At 49.9% G+C, this 12,012-nt stretch overlaps 1 protein-coding gene across 3 annotated transcripts in view; it reads left to right on the top strand.

Moving 5' to 3' along the window:
* LOC144098744 (calcium-activated chloride channel regulator 2-like) overlaps nucleotides 1-12,012 on the top strand; it is a 573,215-nt gene that overhangs the window by 298,053 nt on the left and 263,150 nt on the right. For all 3 annotated transcript variants that reach the window (XM_077631596.1, XM_077631595.1, XM_077631597.1), the window contains one exon: nucleotides 6,461-6,886. In XM_077631596.1, coding sequence (XP_077487722.1) covers nucleotides 6,704-6,886 — 183 coding nt within the window. In that variant the 5' untranslated portion in view covers nucleotides 6,461-6,703. The remainder of the gene's footprint in view (nucleotides 1-6,460; nucleotides 6,887-12,012) is intronic.

A 12,012-nucleotide genomic window follows, 5' to 3' on the forward strand; every position in this document is an offset into this window, starting at 1 on the left:
TCTCCGGTGCACTGATTCGTTCCATTTCCCTCACTCTTCGGGATCTCGGCAGCGTATGCAGCCCTCGTTGGGCGTGATGCGAGCGTCGGTCTCTTCCCTTTCTAGCGCGCGTTAGTTGAGTTTGAAAACAAAATTGGTGCGCGCTTGCTTTGGTGTCTACTGGGTTTTGCACGTAGAGGGAGGCGGGCCAGGGGGGGGGGGGGGGGGGGGGGGTATGACGCTGGCTGTGCGTCATACGTTGTTGTTCATGCTGCCCAAAAACGCAGCATTGATGGCGGGTTGAGAAGTTTGGCTCTGGTTACTGAACTTTCTAAGATGTCTGACAGCGTATTAGGGTACGGTAATCTTCCAAAGCACTGTTTTAGGTTACGGAAGCTCTGGATGGAAACTACAGAAGAAAATTAGATGGCGTTATTAAACAGTAAGGTGGAAGGTTGGGCTAGTTGAATCTGATTCATCATGTAGTTAGCACCAAAAACGATGACCAAGGTGGGAGAAAGACACAACGCGAGCGCTGTTTCGCAACTAAAACTTTAATGGAAAAAAACATGACATATACCCATTTGGTGAATGCAAATCACAAGAAATGTGCATGATAGCATAAAAAAAAAGCGTAGGGCACGATACATCTGACGGCGGTGCTGAGCAACATGATATATGGTGCAAAATAGCGCTCGTTTTGTGTCTTTCTCCCACCTTGGTCCTAGTTTTTGGCGCTAACTATATCATGAAGTAATTAAACAGGTTCAGTACAGCGGAGACATGCCACTGTAGACGTATTCTGGATTACTAGATAGCATCTGCGAGCGGTAATCCCAGGTATGCGCTAGCACGTCTCGGCTATTCATGACTGCCTCTTTTCCAGCGCTCGCTCTCGGCGGGGGCAGTTCGTGTCTATGACATCCGTTTATTCTTTCGTAGCCTCTGTGCACGCGTGTAACTCCTCCTAATCACGTTTGATAAGGTGTGCTTCAGTAGCCAGCGACGAGCGCATGACTTTTCCGAAAGTGCAGTCGCTCGATCGCTTTCTACAATGGCAGGCATACTTTTGGCTCACTCGCGTGGATAGAAGAAATCTGACACAATTTCCTAATGAGAGGTTAGCCCAGAAGCGTTTTCTTTATTCCTGCTTTCAGTGGTAGCGATTAGGCTGAAAGCTTTCAATTTTCTTTCTCTCTTTCCTTCTTCCTAAGGTGATTTGTGTTAGACGCCAGAGGAGCTGTCGCCTTTTCTTCATTCCGGAACAGTTTCTGTCTTTCTCTGTCTCGTTGTTACTCTCTTTCTTTCCTACATCCTTCTACCCGCCTGCTGCAGAGATCGGCCGCATACCTCCCAACAGAAGCAGTGTACGCCTGCGCGCATAAAGCGTGCGGAATAGAAAGACGTAATGAAGCTCACCCTGGTGTATTTTAAAGCATTGGTGTTTCTATGACGCGCTTGCAAGATGACCTTTGTCCTTCGTTGCTGAACGCTTTGCAACAGTTTAAAACTTTCGCTTATCGGTGCACCTGCCGAATTCGCTCGCAGCTTCCGTTGAAGCGCAAGTTTGCGCAACGTTTCACTCGCTGTCTGCACACTTATCACTGGCTCAACATTTAAAACTAAAACGCAGCCTCGACGTATGGATTGTTCGTGCTCCTCTCCACCTTGCGTTGCCTTTCCAATGCCTTCAATTTTCCTTTTTTCCTTCTGGTTAAAATAACATTTTAAAACTTCAGGTGACCTAGAGCTTCAGAGGCGCTACAACTAGTAAAACTACGGGCTCACTAATATGACGAAACGCAGTCCATTCCTGTCATCGTTAACTTGGAGAACGATAAGTTGCAAGGGACAAGATGTGGCATGCCTAGCAGTTGGAGGTATTTGCTCGTCGGGTGTGTGGATGTCGATTCTGTTCCCCTAACGCGGTTCGTATCGCTTTGTGTTTTATTCACTTTGTGTGTTTTCTTTAGTGGGTCACGTTGCAATTCGAGTTTTTTTGCCTTAGAGACGTGACCACCAAAGAGAATTCTTCAACTGCAGACTCAACGACTCCTTTGAAGGGAGCCGTGCCTACGCTTCGATGTCGTTTTTCTTATTTCTCTTTTCTGTCCGGCAGGATCCTGGTCGGTCATCTTTTTCCAGAGGTGATGTCTCAGTATGCCAGAGGATGAAAGCAAAACAAGCCAAGGGGGGGGGGGGGGGGATGGAGTTGTTAACACAGACCTAGCCGGCGTCTTCGGCAATGTTTCACGAGGAACCCGGCGGAGAAATAGATAGGGCGCAAACAGTGACCACACATGAAAGAGAATGAAACATTTCGATATAAGGGGCGGCGGGCGGCAACCTCCGAAGCCGATTGCCTGTACCGAAGAACAGAGCCCTTGGGCAAACAACTTTGGGGAAAGCGGCGGGCTGCGGCTCCGGATCTTTTGTTTATTTATTTTTTTGCGGAGATCCTGAACACCAGGGGGGAGTAAGCGAGTTGTGACCACTTGTTGCCATCATTTCTGTTCTTTTCATTTACTTCGTCTTTGTTCTTGTTTTTTTTCCTGTTTGCGCCATTTCTCGCTTTTCTTTTCTTGTTAGTTTGCCGCGCTTGTCGTCTTTTTTCCCCAGTGATGAGCAGTTCTGTTTGCCAAGGACAGGAGATCGTGGTTTGGGGAAACTGCAATCCAGAAATGTCTTCCTTGCCTCTTTTGACTTAGGCGTTTGATTTGCTCGACGCGTAGGGTTTGTGCGTTTTTTCTCTGAATCTGTAGGGCATACGTCAACTTAGATTAAGGTTGACTAAGTTAAAGGGAAAGAGGAGGAGCTATGAGTGGGCAGTGAAAAGGGGAAAGAAAAAAAAACTGAGGGTACATAGCAGAGAAGGTCCCAGGGCTCTCCTGTATCGAGAATACAGGCGAAGAGGTTCGAGCCTCGGAATGTTTCTATTATTATTATTATTTTCTGAATCCGCGCTACAGAATTTCTGCGCTATTTCGGCTGACAGAACAATTACCAGTACATTATATCGTGGATTGAAAGCTAGAATATGCGTGCGCTACTTCGACGTAAATAATGCAAGAACGTTACAATCGAGGCCAGCTCTAATTGTAAAATGTAATGCCCATGATAAAAAGCGTCAATGGAAGGTCATGTACCTTTGTAATGCATAATTATGCGAGATATCTCGTTAAATGCATTGCCTTTTGACGAATACTTGCCATGAAGCAATAATAGTCCGTGTACCTTTTAGTTCTCACTTTCTTCCACTTTCTAATCAATTATCTTTCAGCCAAAAATGATTAAACTATTAATTGCTCACCGATAAACACGACAGATTAAAAATAAAGACAGAAAAATTCCCATTCCGACTTTTTTACGGTTTCGGTGACTGTTGGCATCCTTCAAAAGCTTTTGCGTTCGTTAAAGGCTGAAAAATAAGTTTTCTTTGGCTGTTATAGTTTTTTTCCGGATCAACTTAATGGCTCTACGATTTATAGCAGCTAAAGTTATGATAATATGCAAGAGGAGCTCTCTCCTCTTGTATAGCTCTTGTCACAGGTACAGCTCGACAAGAGCTGTAACTCGGTTCCTTGAACTTGAAGCTGTCACCTGCAAGCTTTATGACGTAAAATGTATTTCAGTCTGAAATCAATGCAAAAGACATAATGAACTGTTCCGTTCTTTATACATTTTCAGTCCGCGAACAAATCTCAGACGGCCGGGTTACCGTAACTGCACTTGAGGATTCTAGGCTGGGATTATGCCCAACACCCAACTTCGTGTATTCTAATAGTGTTCTCAACGGACTTCTGTTTCGCCTCACCTGGTGTAAAGTAGTGTAAGTCTAAGCTTTGGTTACTGCTTACTAGATTTTACGTCTATATATTGAAAGCCCCACAAGTGCGCGCTATTTCTCTTGCGTCGCTTTCGACGAAGTGGAACCGAGGAAACTTTTGCGCAGTTAGAATATTATTTTTAAAAATCCGCAAAGAAAATTGTGTACAAGGTGCTGTACCGCAGTGCTTTGTGTCCGTGCCGAAACAACGTTACTAGAAAAAGGTCGCTTTCCGAGAGCTTTGAAACGCGATATGTATAAGTTCAGCTTGCGCAGTTTGCAGAGCCAACGTCTCAGCGGATGTCCCCGTAATCCCAAAGGAACGAATGCTGCCGCGAAGGAAAGCATATGTATACTCACTAAGTGCAGCCGCATTTCTGCAACGTTAAACGCAACTGGAAAATTTATAACCTGACCCGGAGCAGAGAGGCGAGCTTCATTTCAGATTCAGCGGCTAAAGCGCGCCCTAAGTACCCTCGAACAACGCCATGAATCACGCGTGCTCGTGAGGGAACGCGCACATTTCGGCCCAAACGCAAAGCTGCACTCGTCCATCCGGTCTGCAAAGACCCTTGCTCAGGCGGGTGACAAGGCGCGAAAAATAATTGCCTGCCGCACGTTTCGTGCACCTGTTTTGGCGGGCCGCAGCGTCCCTACGTACCGCCTGTTGGGGCAAGCAAGCCAAGAGGATAACGGAACGTAGGGAAAACGGTGCCTCCTGTTCATCCTCTTCGTGCGAGCCTATCTTGCGGAAATTGGAGATTCCCCCCGAGCGAAACGCATCGGGGGAGAACGAAAAGCGGCGTCGAGTTTCCTGCCGCGCCTCCTCCTTCCCCCTCACCCTCCTCCATCTCCGTGGTTTACTCCCTCCCCGCCGAGTCTGCGCGCGCTTTTTCTCCAACGATGTTTCCGCCGTCTTGCGATCGAGCAAAAACGCGCGCCGAAAGCACGTGTGCGGAGGAGTCGGTAGCTGCTAACACGCTCTCTCTCCCCCACCGGCGTTTTCTCTTGAGAGGGGATAAGGGCGTCTCCCTCGATGGTCAGTCATGCGCTGCACCCCCCCCCCCCCCCCAACCTTTTGTTTATTTTTGTTCGTGCCAGTTCGCTGTTCTTTCTTTTTCTTTCGCTCCAGAGACAGTGCCGTCTCCCACTGCGTGGGGTTCCGCTCGAGAGGCGGCTCCTCAGCGCAGGCCCCGATCGGGAATCCCTCATCTGGACAGTCGGGCTCTTCTGGGCATGCTGACGAAAACCATAATACGGCCCACTCACACGCCGCTCTCCTCTTAGCCATGTCAAGGGTTAATACCTTGGAACACGTGGTGCTGCTGCACGCCGCATCCCTTCCCTCAAGCGTGCTGCGCAGCACGCTATTTCGGCGAGCCAGCGCAGGGCAGAACGAGTATGGCAGCCACGGCAAAAGTGGAGGGAGGGCGTGAGGGAGGGTGGAGAGGGCGTCAGGCGCAAGCTGTGGTCACCGGCTTCGAACAAGAAAGGGGGCGTGGTGGGCGGATGCCGAGGTCGCCCGGCTCGTCCGAATCTAAACTTCGGGAGCCGCTGCTCTTTGGGGCCAGATACTCATTTCTCCGGGTCTGAGACGAAGAACAGGAAGCGGCCCGCCAAAAGCGAAGACCGCAGAGAGAGGCAGTGGGGGAGCTATAGTGAGACGGTTTCGGAAGCAAGGCCGCCGAGGTTGTGCGTGGCTGCAGGCGCGCTCAGAAAGAATGGAAAAAGAGAGCTTGAAGGGCATAAGGAGGGAGGGGGGGGGGAGGCGTGCTCGAGGGGGGAGATGTGGGAAATACATGTGCGCGCAACTCAGCTCGGATGAAGAGCTAGCAGGAAAAAGAAACAAGGCGGTTGGTGTCGGTTGGGCAAAGGAGCAGGGTGATGAGGAGGAGGAGGATCAGAGGGGGGAACGGCGCCGGCATTGCGGTTTTCACTGTTTGCTTCCGCTCTTGGCGCTCCGGATCGTCGCTTGACAGTGAACAAGCCTCCCGTGAGCGGCGGCGGCTGCGGTGGCCGGAGAGCCAATATTCTCTCCCCTAGCCCGCCTCCTCTCGCTCGCACTTTTCGTACTCAGCCGCGCAGCAGATTCGCCCTCCTCGTCTTTTGCTTATTGTTGCTTCGTTGGCCCGTAGGTCTTGCTCGCCCGCGGAGTCCGTGCCTGGCTGTCTAGCCCGTAGTACGAGCCGGCACAGGCGAATACTGCGGAGGAAGGTGGAAAGGAGGGTGAGAGGACGGTAAAGGGGGAGGGCGCGCTTCTGTTTAGACAGAGCAGAATGCGTCCGACGGGAAACAAAAGCGGTAAAAGATTGAAGTGTAAGGGACACCAGATTTTTCGGGGGAAGACGGTTCCAGAGCTGCTACAAACACCGAGGCCTGCGACCGTGGTTCACCCCCGGCGTGCGTTCTTCCTATTTACTCGTTGCTTTTATTTTCTTTTCACCGCGCCGATGGTGTTTTTAGCTTTTCCTTCATGCCTGTTTCTCTCATTCCGTGCAACTCATTTCTCGAAACCCTCTGAAAGCCGATCGGTGGGGGGGGGGGGGGGGGGGGCACGCCCCCTCATAACGCCGCGTGTTTCTAGGGTCCTGGCGACCGCTCTCGTCCCTAATTTGCGACCGCACGTTCTGTTTTTTATTTCCTCCCACCTCGCAGAGTCCTGCTGGCCCCTCGAAGAAGGAGGAGAAGAGTGTGTGAGCGTCCTCGGCAAGACGCTGGACTTCTTTGCTGTTCGCATCAGTGCTGCGAGTGAACTTCGGCGTCTTGCGGCGTGAGCCCCGGACGAGTGCCATGCCGGCGAGCTGAGACTGTGCCCGGTTGGGTGTCACGAAGATACGGCGATCACGAGTGGCGTGTAGTGTGCGTGGCAGAAGGAGTGTGTTGTGCAGAGTTTGAAACATGAGGCTGTGCGCCCCGGCTGGAACTGTGGTCCTGGTGGCCTGGCTGGCCCTCAACGCGGCGCCTCCGCTCCGGGCATCCCGCGTCGAGCTCAAGGAGAACGGCTACACGGGACTCGTGGTGGCATTGTCGGCCCGACTCCAGGGAAACGTCGCCGGACGTCAGCTCATCCCGCCACTCGAGGTCAGTGTAATTGACGCCTTATAGCGGTGCCGTATGTCGGACTTACCTCCAAAGTCAGTTGAGTTGAGTTGAGTTGAGTGGTTGTAAACTACCGGTGGGATTAGCCTTGCTGTTGCTGCCGGCAATTGCTTAAACCGTAGCGACACTTAAATAGAAATCACAGAAACACTGTCCGCAAAAACCCAAATAGACACTCCTGAGGTCACCATGTGGAGGCCAAATCCGTGTCCTGCAGGTAAAGTAGAAGAAGGCGAGAAGCATCCCTTCTACTCGACTGGCTCCCGCGCGGGAAAACAATGTCCTGAAGAGAACCTCCGTCGACGTCGTATTACTTTCTAATTCTCCAGTTGTCGTCCACGTAAACCATTGCATAGGCCGCGTGCCCTAGAGACTGGATCACCGGGGGTCACGTGGCATAGCACTTGGGGTACAGGGCTAAGACAGCATGAGAAATTTGCCCCTAGTTTGTTTGGCAGCAGCAGTGCTGCAGGATTTATGTTTCTGATTTGCCAAGAATTGAGTGTTTTAGCTTACACTAGAACGGCAGTTTCTAGCTCTACAACGATTTCTCCTTTTCGATGGCTTGTCGCGTGAATTAGCCTTGGCAACGTCAGCAACGGTAGCGGTGATATGATATCATTTTACTAACGAGCAGTCCTCAGCGGCCCTCTGCTTACTTTTTTTAAAACTTAGCTGTCCAGTAATTATGCGCATTGCTCTCTTTGTATACAATGGAATTTTCCTTCCTAGCTAGGTTCGCCACTTCTGCAAGAGTCATTACGCTGGTAGCCGCGACTCAGGCCGCCTTCATCGCACCTGATAACGCTGATGCCCGAGATGACCTTGAGAATGTTAACCGGAGCCACTGAGTCATCGGCCTGGTACATTTTTTTTTCATTGCAACGTAATCCGACAGGCACTATTAAGGTTTGCTAATCGCTAATCCCGTTATCCGAAACCACTGTCTTCTTCTCGATAGAAGCCGTTTGTTGCGAACTAAAGAGACTGTAGCACATACCACGACGCGTCACCGCGTCTTTACCGCCACCGCTGCATTCTTTTCAGCGCGCCGTCTAATAAACACAGTAGATACGATTAGCAACGATTTGAGCTGTTTTCACGAAGCCTTGTTGAACCCAGCAACAACTCTTTTTGGGGAACTATCATTAGGCTCTCTCGTTATCTGTGGCGCCAATGGCCTTTACTCGAGGCCCAAATCAAGTCTGCTTGCTACACGCCTTGTTGGCCACGGTTATTACAGCGCAAAACAGGCGACGGGGAAGGGACGGGCCCCCATGGAAGTATCTCTGCTTTCCTACACGTTCCGTGGCGAACGCAGAGAGAGATAATTGTCTTACGCTGCCTTGTCGTTGCGTCGCTGCTTGCAAAGCTCGGCCACGTGGCAATATCCTAGCGCTGTGCCTAATTAGATAACAAATCGCGCTCTCGTGCCTGTGAGCCGTCGCCAGCGGAAAAGCGCGCGAGACAAGGAGCAGGATTCGCAGAAAGCGAACGCGCTCCGCGACGCTGCGCGGCTTGGGCCGAACGGTTTCACTCGAGGAGACAGGGACTGCACTTGTGGCGCGTAGAGAGAAGAGGGAAACAAAAAGAAGTGGAAAGAAAGCTTTTCTGATGCGAAATAGGTCGCGCGGCCGGGCGGAGAGAGAAGAGTGTTGTGTGGCGTCCGAAGGCGCGTGCTGCGGGTTTTGCATGTGTGCGGGCCTGCTTTGTCTCTCCAAATAGGCGCGCACGAGGGCGTCTTTGTTAGGCACACGGCGGTAATCTGCACGCTCGTTACGGGCGTGCGGCCGGCAAGTGGTCGGCGGCGGCACTGGGTCGTTTCCGGGAACGTGAAGAAGTGAAAGTGCTCGCAGTGTGTGGGTGTGTGTGTCTGTCGCTGCTACGCGTTGCTGGAAGTGGCAATGGCGGTTCTGTGCGCCAGTGGAAGAGCGAGTGTAAGAAAAGCGAGGCGTGTTGCTTTACTTCTTTTTGTTCTCATTATTTTTTCTTTCCTTTTCTTTATCTTTTGACCGCGCCAGAAGCCACCTTGATGTGGTTCTTTCCCCATCTTCCAGTCGTTCGTGACGTTCTCGGAGAAGGAGTCACGTTTTTGTGGAACCCCTTCCGTCTGGTCTGTTGTGCCGCTCAGAGGGAGGTTTTGTGATCCCTGCAGGATACATATATATACGTACCCTTCGGTAAGGCACACAGCGCGTTTTTTTTTCGTTTTTTTTTGCCTAGGGCTGCGGGACGCCGTTTGCGGTTCCTGTGTACACTTCCCCTCTGTAACTGCTGAGGGCAGTTTATTATTACTTTTTTTTTTGGTAGGAGAAAGGAGGGGAGGAGGGGGAATTGCTGTAACGGGCAGTTCTATCCAGTAGAAATGTAGTGCCATGAATACACGAATTTGGGGCACGAATGTCATGACGCCTTGGTTTCCAATGGCACTGAGGGAGTAGTACCGTTTTATGCAGCAACTCATGCAGTCTTGTTTCATTTTTCTTTTCCTTTGGTTCTGAAGAGGCCTTCGGAACTTCGAGCAGTTCAAAATGCGGCTTTTGCGGATCGAAGGCGTACTTTTTAGCTGCATCCTGGCTTAGAAACCATTACTTTTTGTGTTAATAGACTGAATTGGGTTAATTGGCCTCCTTGAATCTCCTCTTTTGAGTTCCTTGACAATCTGTCACACCCCGCTTTGAGTTGCCAGTCTACGACCTTCATTCTGCCGTTTTCAATTCCATTCCTTGACAGTTTGTCGTCTTCCAATCTCTTTTTCAATTAAGTCATGTTTTAGTTAAAGTTTTACGTGGCGTGGATTGCCCTGCTTTTGCTATATGAACTACATCCCATCCAGCTTGGTGCTCCAGTCGAAATGTTTAGTTTCAATGCAGTGAATCTTTACGGAACCCGGATATATCAAACTCGAAGGGAACACGAAATAGTTCAATATATCGCGAATTCGATATATAAAAATGGGAATAGATAAGCTTACCTGTAACCCAGAAACGAGAGTACATTGCGCCCACGCTTCTGACGCGCTTCTGGCAGCGACATGCTGCCCGTCGGCATGCTGGCAGCCCACGGCTCGCAAAGCGTTGCTAGGCCTAACCTGCTTCGCATAGAAGCCGCTGCGGGCGCTTCTTTGCAACTATACACTGCTTATCATAAGGTGTCTAATCCTGCTACCAGTTCGATATAAACATAATAATAGCTCATTAAAGTTAAGGCAAAGTTGGTTTTCGCAACGTCAAAGGAGCAAGCGACCGACGCCGTGCGAAGGCCGTCGCTATGTTTTAGTTAGGCTGGCTTCGCCGCATCACAGCCGTGTCGGGTGGAAAGTATTAGCGCTGCCAGCAGGGGCCCAAGGTCGCGCAGCCATCCCGTTCCCGCACGCGAAAAATCATCGAAGAGCACCGTTAGGACAAGAGTCACTTGCAGGGACGCGGCTCGCATTTCGATATATCGAACGGCAGGCGCAATTGTAGTTCGAGATACCGCGCGACTTTTCTATATTTTTACACAACATTTTCAACGAGATAACCAGTGTGTTCGATATAGCCGATAATTAGAAATTTCCTGGTTCGATATATGCGACTGTACACTCTAAACAGAAGGGAGTAAAAAACGGAGTAACCTGTCCTCTATTGCACTCTCTTTTATAAAAGGGAGTGTGTTAGAGGACACCTTATTCTCTTTTTACTCCCATAAAGGTGTATTCATGTTTAGAGTGTATGACAGGATTCGAGGCTCTGTAGTGCAAAGACGCCATTACCCGCATGATTTACTGTAAATATTTTGCTAGGCAACTAATCAACGCCAATACTCAACGTAGCTATCAAGCTTATGGGCGTGAGAAAAAGAAAAAAGAGCCTTGGGTGTGTCCTTACTTTCGACAAGTTAACTCTTTTACGAAGTGTCGAAAGAAGCGTACGACGTTGAAAGGAAATATAAGAAAGGACAAGACGTTCAGGTTCTGAGGGCGCCGGCAGATGTGAGCGTTCTAGCCCTGGCGTAAACACGCAGCGCCTCTTATAGATTGCTCTGTCTCGCGCCCTTTGGTCAGCGCCGACACCGAGATTCATTTCTTCCGGTCAGGGCGCATCGCTTTCCCGCGGGCGGCGGCGGAGAGAGGGTTGGAAGCGCGGAGGATTCACGGGCGACGTCAGGATCGGCACAAGCCTGCTTCGGGTTCGCGCCGTGCTTTCGAGACGCGTGAAACGGGAAGCCGTTTTTCATTGAGGCGCGCGAGTCGCTTGCTCGCAATGCACTCGCTCTGCGAACGAATTAATTTACTCGCTGCGAAGACGCCCTACGTATACACCAGTAGAGCTGCTCTCCGATGGTGTTAAACAGACACTATTAAGGAAGAAAAGAACTCCCCCATTAGGGGGGAAAGCGCTAGTAATCTCACCGTTGTTGCGCAGGGAATAAGGCGGGACTAGGGACTGGAGATCCATTGAGAGTGGGTAATTGATGTCTTCCTTGCGTGCTCATGAACCGCCGTTTTTTTATTCTATTGCTCTTGGCGTCATTCGGCAAAGGGGAGAACTGACTATTCACTTTATTATCTTCTTTTTCTGCGATAGTGGGCAACGAAGCCTTTTGCTTGAGATCTATAGCGTTGGAGTCAGAACTACTCTGTCGGCTATAGGCAGACATGAACAGGAAAGTAGCCGTTTTATAATAACCAGCATTGATCTCTTGATCGCATGGTTCCCCAATTCTGACGCATTTGAACGTACGAGAGGCTTCATACGCGGGTGATACATTTAATTTTGAATTTTTGTGTGCGCGTGTTTTGTAGGGCCCGCCAGAAAACCCTTCTTCTAGGGCTGATGTTTTAATTGCAATCTTTGGTGTTCTGTCCTTGCAAACTAATTCGAAATGTGGCAGAATCTGCATCACTTGGAGGCTGCTAGCTATCGACGCCAAATTATTTATTTATTGATACCGCGATCTTTTTACGACACCTGAAATGGTGGGCAGACAGTACAGAAGTGAACAATTCCTCGAAACAACAAGGACAGTTGCAAGTTGTCAATAAGAAAGAAATTTGGAAAAAGTCACGAACAGCCGTGCAAACATATAAAAATAACAAATTAAACACAAATATATAATGCAGCGCT

Source organism: Amblyomma americanum, chromosome 7, assembly GCF_052857255.1.
Source record: "Amblyomma americanum isolate KBUSLIRL-KWMA chromosome 7, ASM5285725v1, whole genome shotgun sequence".
In the NCBI taxonomy this organism is placed as follows: Eukaryota; Metazoa; Arthropoda; class Arachnida; order Ixodida; family Ixodidae; genus Amblyomma; species Amblyomma americanum.